General features: G+C 46.8%; 1 protein-coding gene across 8 annotated transcripts in view; it reads right to left on the bottom strand.

Moving 5' to 3' along the window:
* Nucleotides 1-5,010: 5,010 nt before the first annotated feature.
* The window catches only part of Elf5 (E74 like ETS transcription factor 5), a 40,665-nt gene continuing 31,341 nt past the window's right edge, over nucleotides 5,011-14,334 (bottom strand). For 4 of the 8 annotated variants that reach the window (XM_051144249.1, XM_051144251.1, XM_051144250.1 and 1 more), the window contains exons 4-7: nucleotides 13,898-13,948; nucleotides 7,424-7,486; nucleotides 5,908-6,103; nucleotides 5,069-5,424 (exon numbers count right to left, since the gene is read on the bottom strand). In XM_051144249.1, coding sequence (XP_051000206.1) covers nucleotides 5,328-5,424; nucleotides 5,908-6,103; nucleotides 7,424-7,486; nucleotides 13,898-13,948 — 407 coding nt within the window. In that variant the 3' untranslated portion in view covers nucleotides 5,069-5,327. Of the gene's footprint in view, nucleotides 5,425-5,907; nucleotides 6,104-7,423; nucleotides 7,487-13,897; nucleotides 13,949-14,334 lie in introns of all 8 variants that reach the window. The other 4 variants (XM_051144246.1, XM_051144253.1, XM_051144248.1 and 1 more) reach the window with 2 other exon arrangements.

The following is a 14,334-nucleotide window of genomic DNA, read 5'->3' as shown; positions in this document are numbered from 1 at the left end:
ATGTTACTTTGTGGCCTGATATACACACATGCACACACGTACACGCACATGCACGAACACACAAATGAATGAAGAAAAGATTAAAGAAGGCCCACTCAAATTTTTAAACTTTTTTCTACAGCCCTTATAAGCAAAAGCGTACTTAATGTACCAGTGTCTTCTTTAGCTCTGTTGAAACTTAATGTTTATTCCTGTGCAATTGGTCAGATTTTTTTTTCCCACTTGAAATTAATGTTTATGCTAATACACCTTGGGCTCACATAGGTTGATACGTACTTGCTTACGTTTTTACAATAAAATGATCTACATGGAAAGACGGTGTTGGTCTTCTTTCAGCTCTCTGTATAATGCGAATGTGCCGCTGGATGACGTGAGCGTGGCCTGCTGTAACAGTGCATGTGCCGGTGGCCAGAAGACACCGTGCTGACTGTCCTTGAGTGACCTCTTGGCCCACTGGGAAAAAAGTCAATGTCCCGACTTTGAGAATTCTTATATCTCTTACCCATCAGCTTACTCTTCAGGAGTTTTAAAAATAAGCCCTGGGGGTGGGGGTGGGGATGGGGGTGGGGAGAGTGCTCAGAAGCTAAGAACCTCTTAACTGGACCCGAGCTTGGGTCCCAGAGCCCACATTGCCTGTAGCTTCAGGTGACTCTGAGGCCCCTGGCCATAGACACAAACTCTATCCCTTTTACTACCAGTTCTTCACCCTGACTGCCCCCTGTATCTGAGCAGATTTGAAACTGGTCTGTCTGAACACAGAAGGTAAGTATACCCGTTTACTCCCAATCCCGAGTCCTGTTGGAGTAGGAATTCACTATCGTTGTCTATAGTTGAGTCTGTAAGACAGACCAAACAACGAAATCCATGCGCCAGTAGGGAAGGTAGTTCTTTGCATGCGGGTTAAACACACAGAGTCAGGGAGTTCAGGAGCTACTGTTATGCCTTATTACATTACATTTTAAAAACTAGCTTGATAGTTAACAACAGTGTGTTCTAGCACGTGCCCTTTGTCTAACACCATGGTTCTTAACCTGTGGGTCATGACTGTTGGAAAACACAGATTTCTGGTAGTCTTAAGGCCCGAGACACTGCTTAGTTACAAAACTACAGTTATGAAGTAGCAACAAAAATAAGTCTGTGGTTGGGGGTTCCTAAGAGCAGCGGGAATATGTGTTTCCCAATGGCTGAGAGCTTGCTGGTCTAACTTTTTGCTGTATCTTCAGGTTTTCTGTGGAAACCTCTTGTGACTTTCAAGGACAGGGGCAGTGATGAGGTTTACTTCCCTTAGTAGGTTTTATTTCCTGTCTAATTAATTATGTGCACTTACAGGCCATTGACATCATGCCCTAAGAGTTGCTGCACTAAGTACCCGAGGAGTAGTGAGAGGCAGTGTATATCAGTGCCTAAGCACATGGTTGCTTAGGGCCTTGTCATGGCCACTGTGCAATTCAATGCTTTCAAACAACACTTGTGTGTCAGCCCTGGGTCCAGTTGGCCCAATCCAGGCTGGTATCACAGCACAGCTTAGCTAGTGCATCTGTGTCACATTACTCTTCTGGGACCCATAGTGATGGTAAAGTCAGGAATACAATCTCAGTTGTACCCTTTCCAGCCTTCCCATCATGCTCACTGGCATTCCTGGGGCTGAGGTAAAAGGCATGAGGTGAGGAGCATTTGCTATGTGAGGGGATGTGCCTGTGAGGCTGTGAATAGCTGAACAGCACTCCAGTGTGGGTGCCCCTCCCCCTATTCCACACCACTGGACCTTCCATTCATTGACCCAGACACTTTTTCCACTGTCACGTTCCTCACACCTGTCTTCCCTTCTTTATTTTGCCCATATGTACAAGTGGACATGCAAGTGTGTGTGTGTGTGCGTGTATGTTCGTGTGGGCTGTGGTGCACATGTGGAGGAGGTCAGGGGACATCGCTCAGGACTTGGTCCTCTTCCCACCACATGGGACCCAGTGATTGAACTTGGGTTTTCAGGCTTCTGGCAAATGCCTGTACCCACAGAGCCACTACAAGTAAAATGCGTTTTAACTTTTTGTTTTTGTTTTTTTTTTTTTTTTTAATCACAAACTGTTCGGCTGTTTCTTGGCTTCTTAGTTCATGAAATGATCAAAGAGGAAGAGAGAAAATGGAAGTGTGAAAAATCCTTCCAGAGCTTTGAAAGATACGAAGGAATAATAATAAATTCTTCGGACAGACTCAGGCCCGACATCTTGGCACACTGACAGTTTGCTGTGGAGGGGGCTGTATGGAGATCCTTATTAGTAAGAGAGCTTTTACTCTCTTAGCGAACTCATTATTGTCTGTTATTTTGACTTTATTTCTCCTTGGCATTGTTTACTTAGAGTCGTGTTTCCCATGATCCTTTTCGTCTTCTGTTCTTGGATGACCTGTACTCTGGGGCTGTATCTTTACATAGGACCCCTGGCTTGAAGAATGTGATGGACTGAATGTTGGAACTTCCAAACATATATCCTGGAAACTGCTATTGTGACCTTAACAGGCCAAGAATCTTGCAGCCATCTTTATTGCAAAAATAATCCAGGTAGGCACTCCAGGTGTACTAAAGAGAGCAAAGGGAAGATGGAGCAGGCTCTGTGGAAGGGGCGAGGCCTAGGCCTCTGTAGCCTCTGGCCAAGGTACACAGGCAGTCACCAGGAGCTGCGAGGACGATGGTGGCTCTGTTCCTAGAGCGGGTGGATTCGATGTGGCTGTAGAGGTGGCCCGGCTTCTGGCCTCTAGTCCCCAGCATTGTCACGATGCACTGTGCACTGCTCTTGTTCTAAGCCTCCAGCATGGACAGTTTGTCATGGGCAGCCTGAGGACTGACAGCATGGCTGCTTGGATGGTTTTATAAAATGACAATTTCACAAGCAGCACGGGGGGTTACTTTGGCCTCTGGGTTGCCTGGTCGCTGCCTCGTGTTGGTGGTGAGGTGTCTCTTAGCCATGCATTACTCACATTGGCCTGTTCTGTCCACCTCAGGCCCTTACCCTCTTTCCCTTCTTGGCTCTGCCGTGAGTAGTACAAAGTCTGAACGTTCTCAGTTAGCATGTACACCTTGGATAATCTCTCTCGGTAGGCTTCGTTTCCGGCCTATAACATGGTGGTTACCTCCAGGGCACAGGCTCTTGGAAGAGCCAAGAGCCAAAACCAAGGGCAAGCATGGCTAATAGCTGACCACCTCATGTCCAGGAGGGAGGAGGAGGTGACCACGTGCTTGCCCCCAAGGTACAGCTTCAGCTCAGTTTTTGAAAATCAGTGCCAAAAAGGACTGAGAAACTAGGGTTCAGGTCTTTTTGGCTTTATTTAAAGATTTTTTTTTTTTTTTTTTTTGGTCTGATTTCTAAAGATATTTCTCACCAAGAAATAAAATACAACGTTAAAGAAGCAAAATACAACACAAACACCATGAACTGCAAGCAAAAACGCTTGGAGAGATGGCTCAATGGTTAAGAGCACTGCTATCCCCTTCTCAGTACCCACAAGGTAGCTCAAAACCACCCACAAGTAGGTCCAGGGGATCCAATGTCTTCTGGCCTCTGTGAGCAGCAAGCATGCACTCGGTACACATATATACATTCAGGCAAGACACTCATAGACATTAAAAAACAACAACAACAAAATAATGTCTTTGTTGGTCATACTGTCCCATGAGCCCCATTTGCTAGTAGAAACGTTTATAATATCGGAAGGTGATGGGCAGAATTTTCCATATATTTCTTTTTTTAAAAAACTATTTATTTTATTATTATTATTATTATTATTATTATTATTATTATTATTATTATTATTATTATCATCATCTATACAGTGCTCTGTGTACATATACAACTACAGGCCAGAACAGGGCATCAGATCACATTATAGATGGTTGTGAGGCACCATGTGGTTGCTGGGAATTGAACTCAGGACCTTTGGAAGAGCAGGCAGTGCTCTTAACCTTGGAGCCATCTCTCCAGCCCTCCATATATTTCTCAAGGCTCTTTAAAAACCTCCGTTTCCAGCTTCTAAGAAATGAGCTGTCAAAGGTTCTCAGGTGGCCAAATTGAACAGCACGCAGACATTTGAACATGTTAAATATTTTATTCACATTGTTTATAAACTATATCCACCTGGAAAACACACGATTCCAAAAATAGATTATTTTTACAGTAATTCACATTTTTTTTAAAAACAAGTTACTTTTGAGGTTAAACTCTAAACATGGAGGTCTTCAGCCTGCATTGGCTACTATTCACTGCCTCATCCCTCCACAGTCCCAGCTCTGGGAACGTTGAGGTTCAGGGCATTCCACCATGTTGCAAGTCATTAACACCTTGCATGCCAATGGCAGATGAGGAAATGTCAGTGCAGACTTTAACCCACAAACATTTACTGATGTAAATTCACTGTTCTTATGTTGGTCAAGAGAATATGCTGTAATGTTTGAGAACTCATCAAATAAGGAAAGGAGAGAGACGGATGATGTATCCAGCTATCGTGGGTTCTTAGGACATTTTCTGCTCTGTAGGGTTTAACGTCTTAGCTCAAGAGAATCAACGAATTCTGATTTGATCACCTTGACAGTTTGAATCATAGAAACAGCAGTGATTTGGAAATTAATGCACATGTCGGTTGACCAGGCCTCTGTCGATCTGACGCTAGCCACTGGGGAGGAGAAGGGGGCTGTAACCTCAGTGGCAGTTCCTAGTGTGACTAATTACAAGGACGGAAGCCCAGGAGGTTGGCCGTGGATCAAGTGGCTGTGGCTAAGTGGGCAAAACTGATGATCTGGTTAAGAAACTTACTATTAACTTGGGCTGCATCCAATTAGGTCCCAGCTTAGCAGCTGGGCTTTTTTCATTTACAAATTCTTCTATGGGATGTGACTGGGATAATTTTAGACCTAAAGCGAGCAAGTCTTGCATCTCACTCCCTCCCAAAAACTAATCAGAGGCAAATTGCCTCTGTTGACCACTTGGGACCTCTGGGATGGGAGGATCATCAGCACCCACAACTCTGCCTACCTTGGCCCCAGACACCACTTCATTAGGGAAACAATGTCTCACCGAATTGCCACAAAAGACCAGTCCTCCCCACCCCCCTTGGGATGAAGACGATTGCTTAAGGGTTTCTGCCATCACCCCAATAGACAACAACTGAATCCAAACGAAAGCTGAGACGTGCAGAAATTTTATCAGCGTGTTTGTAGGTTTTGAAGAGGAGGAGGGGGAGGAGGAAGAGGAGGAGGAAGAAGACTTTCAAATGTCTTGTTTGAGCTGATTGTTTGGGACGACAGAAATCCATCAAATGAGCTTGGCGTCCAGCATCCATCATAGTTTGTCTTCCTGCCACCCGTGTGCATTTTTTCCAAATTTGTACACTAACCTCCGGTCGACCCGCTCCAAAATTCCTGTTTTATAGTAGTATCTGTGAAAGTGAGCAGAAGACAAATAGCCCGGGAATGGTTTGTACCACAAGAAAACAACAACACATGAACGTTCCTTGCTCCTCTCGGGTGACAAGGGCAGGCTTTACTTACCCTGGTATTTCCACACCCCGTTATCAGCTTACACTTAAACCTTCCCAGACACTTTAAAGACTGGACCTCAGCACAGCCAGTTCAGCACGTGTTGGTGTGCATGTGTGCACCATGGCTTAGGTGCAGGGCGATCCCCTGCCCCCCCAGGGAACGCTGCCAAGACCGAAAAGGATGGTGGGTCGCTTTACAAACTATAATCCCGCCTGAAACTAAGAAGGAGTTTAGCTCATGACCCTTTTATATGGGGGGGGGGGGGGAGGAGGGAGGGAGGGCGCCAGTGGAGAGCTGTGAAAACTGTGTAATCTTCTCTGGCAGGCTGTTTTATATAACTTGTCTTTGTAGGCTCATGGTATCCGATGCTGTTCCCTTACCTCAGGGCTCTGCTTAACTTTTCATATGTCATCCTGTCGTTTTTCTTCCGTTGTCCCCACATCTTTGCCAGGGCTTCCGATTTAACCACTCGGAAAATGCCCTGCTCCCTGTCTTCCCATTCCAGGATGCCACAGTTTTCTTCAGGAGATAGAAGCAAGTCTCTGACAAATTCCCACAGGTGAGAACTTTGGAGGCCTTTGGGAAGGAAGCAGAATAAAGTTAGCTTCCACTTAAGCCTTTTTTTTTTTTTTTAAAGAGAAATTGTGTCTCCTAGTAAGGTCCATCAGAAGTGATACCCATAAAGTCTCACCAGTGTGACCACCCAGTCATGAGCTGCACAAAGAAGACACCAGTGAACGTGCCAAACCGGACATGGAAAAGCCCTCAAGGCCTCAATCCTATATGGAGAACTACAGGCAACTGAGGAATACTGGGAGTGGGAGAGGTGACCCTCCTCAGGGAAGAGCACACCTGCTGCTTGTTCAGTGCCAAACAGTCAGCCCTGAAAGCATACATACAAATAACATATGGACTGAAGAGGTTATATTTAGGAATATATATGTATAGATACATATTAATGCAATAACTATTAGTGAAAAAAAAAGGGACCACGAATTTGAAGGAGTATATGAGAAGGTTTGGAGGGAGGGAAGGAGAGAGAGAGAGAGAGAGAGAGAGAGAGAGAGAGAGAGAGAGAGAGAGAGAGAGAGAGAGCACTCTCATTAACCTGTGAGACGGGTTGTGGGCTGAACAGCTCTCAGTAGGTGTGTCCTCTGCTTGGAGCCGCACCAAGCTGGGAAATGTCTGTTGTCTGCTAAGCTATTAGCAAACCCCTATGCAGAGACACCAGATGTAGCCAAAGAGCACCATGACTTCCCATGAGCTCACTCTTCTGATGGGCAGGAGGAACCGACAGCCATCCTGCAGTTTCATTTACTAGGAGCTGGTGTTTCTCCTGTCAGGTGATGGATAAGACTGATCCGGGCTATGACTGCCTGGGTTTGGGTCTGCAATGTGCTCTTTCCTGGCTCTGAAAGTGCAGTCTCTTTAGTTACAGCCAGTGCCAAAGGGGTAATGAGGTACCTGTGCTATAGTGTGGGCTTGAGGGGTTTAATGGTTTGACATCCACCGAGTGGCTAGATGCAGGCCTAGCCCAGGATGAGTGCCTCCAGCCAGCATCACGGGCCTGGAGCTTGACTCAGCCCTGGGCACTGCCTGGGAAGATCTCAGGGCTGGGAAAGGCTGCTGCACTGCCCGATCCCCCACATTTTGCCTTTATTCTCTTCCCTCGAGTACTTCTACGAGAAGGCCACAGAGTGGACCAGGAGAAAGAAAGCCCTCCAGGAATAGAACCCAGGCAGAACATTTCTTTAATTCCTCGAATGCCATTTCCAAGCGAAAATAATAAATTTTGATCACATGTATAAACACAATCGTTGATTTCTCTACTCCTTCCTTGGGGAAGTGACTGGCCCCACCCAAATGCTTAAAGGAAAATGGCGTCTCTGGTCTTACTTGTTCGACTGTGACAGTCTTGACTCTTGATGCCACATGTTTTCAAGCAACTGGAATCAGCATCTGAAACAGAGGGATGCATGGCAGCGGAGGAGCCTCACACTATCCCCCCCAAAAAGCAGAAGTTAGCCCGCCAGCCTTTGTGGTAGCAGACACTGTAGGGTGCTAAGTAGATGGAAGGACGGGCTGTGCTCAGTCCTGGCACCTGTTGTAAGGGCATGCCAGCCTCCTGCTGGAGTACATGAGAGAAGACACAGGCACAGTCGCAGCTCCTGTGACCAGGTGAATTCCAGGTGAATTCCAGATGTGTCACCTGTTGCTTCGAATGTGAGGACACCTGACACTGTGTGGAGAGTGAGCTGAGGTAGTGGCTGCTTCATGAGGGAGGATCTCACAAGAGGAGACAGCTACATTATGAACCAGTGAGAGGAAGTGGGGGAGGAAGAAAAAGGAAAAGGGGGGAGAGGAGGGGAGAGGGGGAGGGGGAGGGGGGAGAAGAGGAAGAGGAGGAAGAAGAAGAAGAAGAGGAGGAGGATTTAGATGGAGGGAGCAGTGTGCACAAAGCCCTTTTCCATCACAAAGAGTACCTAGAAGCTTGCATATCCTGTGGCTGGAGAGGGTGTGAGGTGCTACTGCACCCATGTAGGTTGCAGACAGTGGCAAGCCATGTTTTTGGAGACTGGCTTATAGTTTGGAGTTTTATATTAAAGTGAAATCAGAGAATTCCCCCCTCCCCCTCACCACCACTGCCTTTTTTTGAGACAGACTCTTCGCTCACGCTGGAGGTGAACTCGCTGTAGTCTAGGATGACCCCCCCGAACTTCTGACTGTCCTGCCTCCTCCACCTCTGGAATAGGGCTGAGAAAACAAGCAAAGCGTGCTGCTGTTTCCAGTTTTTGTCGTGCTGGGGGAGGGAGCCCAAGGCTTCATGCACGCCACAAAAACTACTGAACTGAACTACACCTCTAGCCCAAAGACCCACGTTTTACAAAGATCCCTCTTGTGACTGTGTGGAGAGCAGACTGAAAGGGATGCAATAAAAAACGAAGACATTAGAATTCATGAAGGAAGCAAGATGTCAACTCAATATTGGATTGAATTACGTATATTGTGCTTTAACCTGAGATATCTACACACACATTATTCCAAAGTACGGGATATGAATTGTTAAAAGAATTTCAGAACCAGACCTATCTCTGTCTATTCTCCCAGCTCTGTGCTAGCTTTGCTTCAGCTACGCGGGCTCTTCCTCACCATGCGGCACATTCACCTGGGGGGTCTTTACGGCTCCTCTGCTCTTTCCTTGACTATATGGGTATGCACATCCTCATCACAGTCTAGGCTCAAAGTCACCTTCCAACTATGAAAACTGCAACCACACATATGTGCCTCTGGGATCCCACATCTACTTCCCTTTCTTTACTGCCTTTGAGCACCTACTTGACGCCATTTATTTGTGTGGTATGTGGTTTGTGTCCGCTAGGGGGCAGGATTTGTCTTTGCCTGTGTATTCCCTTAGCACCTAGTGTAGTGCCAGGCATACAGCAAGCATTAAATAAGCGTTATTCTCAGCCGCTACTGTACACAAATCATACTGACTATAGAGTCTAGTATGTGTACTAATGGGACAAAGGAATAGACATGCCATCTTGGGAAGAAAGGATGTCCTGTGTACACTGTTGCCTGTGTCCTGTGTTCTGTGCCCAAGTGAACATCCTGCGGTGCTCCCCTTTTGTCACCAGGACAAAGGCTATCACACTAAGCAAGCCTTTCATAAAGTGGATGTCCCCAGCCCTCTAACCTTATCTCTTTCTGCTCCCCAGCTTTCTCCATGTCTGAGGTTAGATGGTTTCAGTGGCGTGTGGCTCTCTTCTGCCTCAGAATGTTTGTACATCCCTCACCACATCTACCCAGCTGACTCTCACTCCTGCAGAAGCCTCCCCTGAGCCCACTTCTTGGGTTAGAGCCCCCTCTTGGGGGTCTAAGAGCACCCAGGCCTTTCTAGAATCAGAGCGTGTTTCTTCTTCCTTTAAAGCTCATCTCACCTTTTCTCTCCTATGGCTCATCCTTAGGGATACTTATGCATGCTTATGAATACCGAGTCCACTAGAGGCCTCATATGCAGCAACGTAGCCCTGCACCAACCCTGGATGATGCTAACGTGCTTGCCATTTTACTGAGGAGGAGTGTGAAGCCCAGAGAATTGAAGATTTTTGTCCAGATGTGAAGCTGGGACTTGAGTCCAGTGGTCCCTTCCCAGCTAGCACTCAGAACCAAGATGCCACCGTGTCCTTCTCAGGAGGCATTTGGCAGGCCCCAAGTGATAAGCTCATATGGGTTGAACAGTCGTTACTGCCTCTTTTGCACCACCTGTCTGTCCCCATCTCTAGCTTTCTCCATTTGTGTCACTAAATCTTTTGGAGGAAAAAAAAAAAAAAAAAGCAAGTGGAGACATTACAATAAAGAAGGTGAGTTGCTGACTGTGAACAGATAAGAGGCCTTCACTGAACTACAGGGAGATCCAGGGAAAGGGCATGCTTTTTGTTCCTATGGTCCCTTGTGCTTGGGATGGAGGCTATTTGCTGTGATGGGGGGAGCACAGAACAGGAGGATGATGCCGGAGAGCCGGAGACACGAAGATAAGTTCATCGGGTCAGGTTACTCTGTTCTAACCGTTCCAGGTCACGTGACTTTGAAGGCCCTCATGGGTTGAGGAGGGCCTTTTTATCTAGTGGTTGAGGCAGAGGAGGCAGAGTCACCACTTATTGCGAATCTCAAGGCAGGTACCTGATTAAACCCCTCACCGAGATGTGCCGTTGGTCTATTGCAGTATCCTGAAGGGACTCTGCTTCTCTGCAAACACCAGCCTTACAACATCTGTATCCATGCAGCTGTGGCGCCTGGTGTGGCATGAGAGGAGGCGTGGCCCCTCTATTGTCTGTGAGGTTTGGGAAGGCCTGGGAGATCTTGAAACTGGAAACTTAAAATGTAGCTGGCTAAGGGGCTTATTATCGTGTGTTGACCGCCATCACAGTCAGATGTCCTTTAGAAGCTAGGATGGAGGCCTGGGGGACAGGGTTTCAAAGTCCAGTGCATTGCAGCCCACGGCAGCATCAGTCCAGCTGGAAAGCTTCACCCTACACTAGCACGACACAGAGATACTCCAAGGTTCAAGAGAAGAAATTGCTAGCCATGCACTCGTGACCGTAACTTACACGCTTTGATATGGTGTGGCCTCTACTGACATTTCTTCAGCGGAGGAGTGTGGGGACAGGTGGACAGAGAGGGAAAAAGTGATCAAGGGCTAGACTGCTTCTCCTTGACAAGTTTCGATATTGGTAGCTTCAGGGCTTGCCAACTTTTTGCTAGGAACTAAGTTGAAGATCCCTTGTTATAGGCCACTGTCAAGCTAGACTCAGAGCTAAACAAGCTCCAGGAGCCTTGGGTCTCCACTGAGTGGGCAGAAGAACAAATGGAAGGGCCTGGAAGCAGCTATGCATATGTGTATGCATGTGTGCATGCATGCGTGTGTGTGTGTGTGTGTGTGTGTGTGTGTGTGTGTCTGTGTGTCTGTGTGTGTGTGTGTGTGTGTGTGTGTCTGTGTCTGTGTGTCTGTGTGTGTGTGTGTCTGTGTGTGTGTGTGTCTGTGTGTGTCTGTGTGTGTGTGTGTCTGTGTGTCTGTGTGTGTCTGTGTGTGTGTGTGTGTGTCTGTGTGTGTGTGTCTGTGTGTGTCTCTGTGTGTGTGTGTCTGTGTGTGTCTGTGTGTCTGTGTGTGTGTGTCTGTGTGTGTCTGTGTGTGTGTGTGTCTGTGTGTGTGTGTGTCTGTGTGTGTGTGTGTGTCTGTGTGTGTGTGTGTGTCTGTGTGTGTGTGTAGCTCAATGTGTAAGAACAGAGTCACTGAGAGAAGAAATTGAAATCAGTCTTAGGTCTATGTTTACCCTCAAGTTGCTGCACCCCAGATTTCTTCAGATGCAAATAGAGATGTGGGAGCATATGTGAGTTCATAAGATTCTTTTTTAAAAAGTTAAAAAAATTTATTTACTATATATACAGTGTTCTGCCTACATGTATGCCTATACTCCAAAAAAGGGCGTCAGATCACATTATAGATGGTTATGAGCCACCATGTGGTTGTTAGGAATTGAACTCAAGACTTCTGGAAGAGCAGCCAGTGCTCTTAACCTCTGAGCCATCTCTCCAGCCCACGTCTAAGATTCTTGACTCTACACCTGTCACAGTGTTAAGTACTTAAAAAACAACGATAGCTAGTGATTTTATCGAAGCCACCAGGATGCCACCTTATCCTCCTTGGCCATGTTGTGGTCCCTAGTTGGCACACCAACATTGGAAGGCAGCCTCTGGTTCCCTGATACAGGATACCTGAGACCATGAAACATTTCCTGGGCCATAGATTCTGTGGCCATATGGTCTGTGCTCTGTAGGACAGGCTTACTGTATAAGCTATCAAATTGTTGGCTTCCTACCTACCTCTGTGCCCAGTAAGTTCTACATTAGAGCTTGGGGAAGCATGGTCCTAAGAGCTGCAGAAAAGCCAGCCAGGCCTTGGGAGGGTCTGGAGAAGGCAGTGGTGTCCTGGTCGTGGAATTGGGGCTGGGATAGGCAAGCTATGGGGCTGCTGCTTAGTCTCAACAGAGGCCTTAAGTCTAGGCTCGCTCTTAGAAATTGTTCCTCTTTGGGTTGGGGCAGATGGATCAGAGCCTCAAGCAGCAGCCACTGGTAGAGGGGCTGTCTCTGTGAATTCGAAATGTGCTTATCCCAAACCTCTCCTCCATCGCCCTTACTTCTAGAAGCTTTTGTTCCTTTCTTTTCCATCATGAGTTTGGGCCACCAGCATCATCAACCATCCTTGGTAGTAGGACTCCAGGAAGACTCTGGTCTGACCCAGACATAGAGCCTAAGAGATCTTCAGATCTGGCTGTGGCCTTTACCCTTTCCAGGCTTGTGTTTCCAAGCTGTCAGTGCCTCTCAGTTTGCTCAGCATGAAACCCAAACTCCACTACCCATAAGCCTGCCCTTGTCCAGCTCTTAGACTCAGCTCCCATCCTTCCCCGTCCCGTGGCTGCTGCTGCTGCTTCTCCACTGACAATGTCCAGGAGAACCTGCTGTGGTGGGAAAGTGCAGCAATCCAATATGGTGGCTCCTGGCCAGCTGGGACTATGCATGTAAGAGATGACTAGTGTTCCTGAGCATTTGAATTTTAACATTATTTAATTTTAAGTAATGGCCTATATGGCTATTGCTTTGGAAAACTCAATAGCACACGAACCTAAATCCTCAGTTGGATTTTAGGAAGAAGATAAAAATCATTCTGTGCAAGCCTCATGAGATGAATTTGATCCCTGCACCCCTTGGTGGAAGAAGAAAATCTGCTTCCCAAACACTAACCTCTGACCTTAATATTAGGCACTGTGCTCACATGCATGCACATGCGCACGTGCACACACACACACACACACACACACACACACACACACCTTAGGAATCCTAATAACTGTATAGCTAACCCTCAGTGTTTGTCCCTTTGGATTCATTTTTCAGAGGGGCCTTAGAAAACACCATGTGGTCTGCCTACTCCTTGAAGATGGGTGAGTCCATGGGAAAAGGGCCCTATTGGGGACCACAGTTCTCTTCAGCCCTTGGGCTAGGATCTTTGTATAAGACTTAATAATGAATAGATTTTTTTAAAATGGAAACTCCCGCTATTAGTAGTTGATGGCTGCTGATGGGGAGAGTCACTTTCCAGGGTGGCCAGCTATGGCCACTGGTAGGTTGCCTGTATTCCAGTGGACAGCACCACACCCCTGTACATGTATTGGTAGCACTAACTGGAATCATGTATTATTTTTTAAATAAAAAGAAGAGCATGAAGTTAGGAGGGGAACATGTTGGGAAGATATTATGATCAAAACACATCACATATATGTATGGAATTCTCAAAGAAAAAATATTTAAAAAATAAAAGCTGCCCCTTCCTCTGACTCCATCTGTAGAAATGAAATGGGACTAGCCACCGGGACCATGGGCCATTTGGAACCCCCTCACCCGCCATCTTCTAAATATCAACAACCATAAGGCTGCTAACAGCTGGCTAGAAGTCATCAGTATGTTGGCACTGGCTTTGCATCATCCACACTGCACGCACCTACCAGGCCCTTTAACAGACACATATGCCATTGCTTCTTAAACTCACCACAACCCAGAAGGGTCCTGATATTTTATAGATAGAGAAATGAGGTCTTGGGGAAGACAGGGACTCCATGGGCATGAGCTATTGCCCCCTGAGAACCCTTCCCCCATCACACTCTTTTAACCCCTTTGTCTCTACTCTCTCTCCAAGTCTGGCCTTGTTTTGGTTCATCAACCTTCTAGTGTGGTTGTTAAACCAGGATCAAATCCAAGTGGACAGCAGTAGCCTGGGCACATCTTTGGGCAGTTTGAGTGTCGTGTACTTACAATCCTTGATGGTGTTCTTGGTCTCTTCAGCATCATTGAAAAAGGAGTAACCTGGGAAAGAAAGGGAGAGAGAGATTCAAAAACTGTTCTTTGCAATCCTGGTGTGTGGCCAGACCAGGAGGAGAGGCTGTGGAGGAAGGGAAGTGACTCCCCTCTGAGCTTCTTTTCTTTTCTTTTTTTCCCTGAGGGACAGTTGCAGACTCTCTGGCCCTGAAAAAGCCACTATGAAGCCAAACATAAGGACATACTTTTTAAGAGGTTACTTAAGGAGAATAACTGATGCTGGGGATTCCAGAAGGCTCCAGGGATCTGCTGACTGAGCTCTAGAGAGGCTGTCCGGGCTCTGCACTGAGCTGGGCTGCTGTTGTCATCTGGCTTTGCCAGCCACTGGCTTTCCAGGCTCTCTGGCCAGTCTCAGTGGACTATGAGGTTAAATA

Source organism: Acomys russatus, chromosome 4, assembly GCF_903995435.1.
Source record: "Acomys russatus chromosome 4, mAcoRus1.1, whole genome shotgun sequence".
Classification (NCBI taxonomy): Eukaryota; Metazoa; Chordata; class Mammalia; order Rodentia; family Muridae; genus Acomys; species Acomys russatus.
This window is presented reverse-complemented; position numbering and strand designations above follow the sequence as displayed.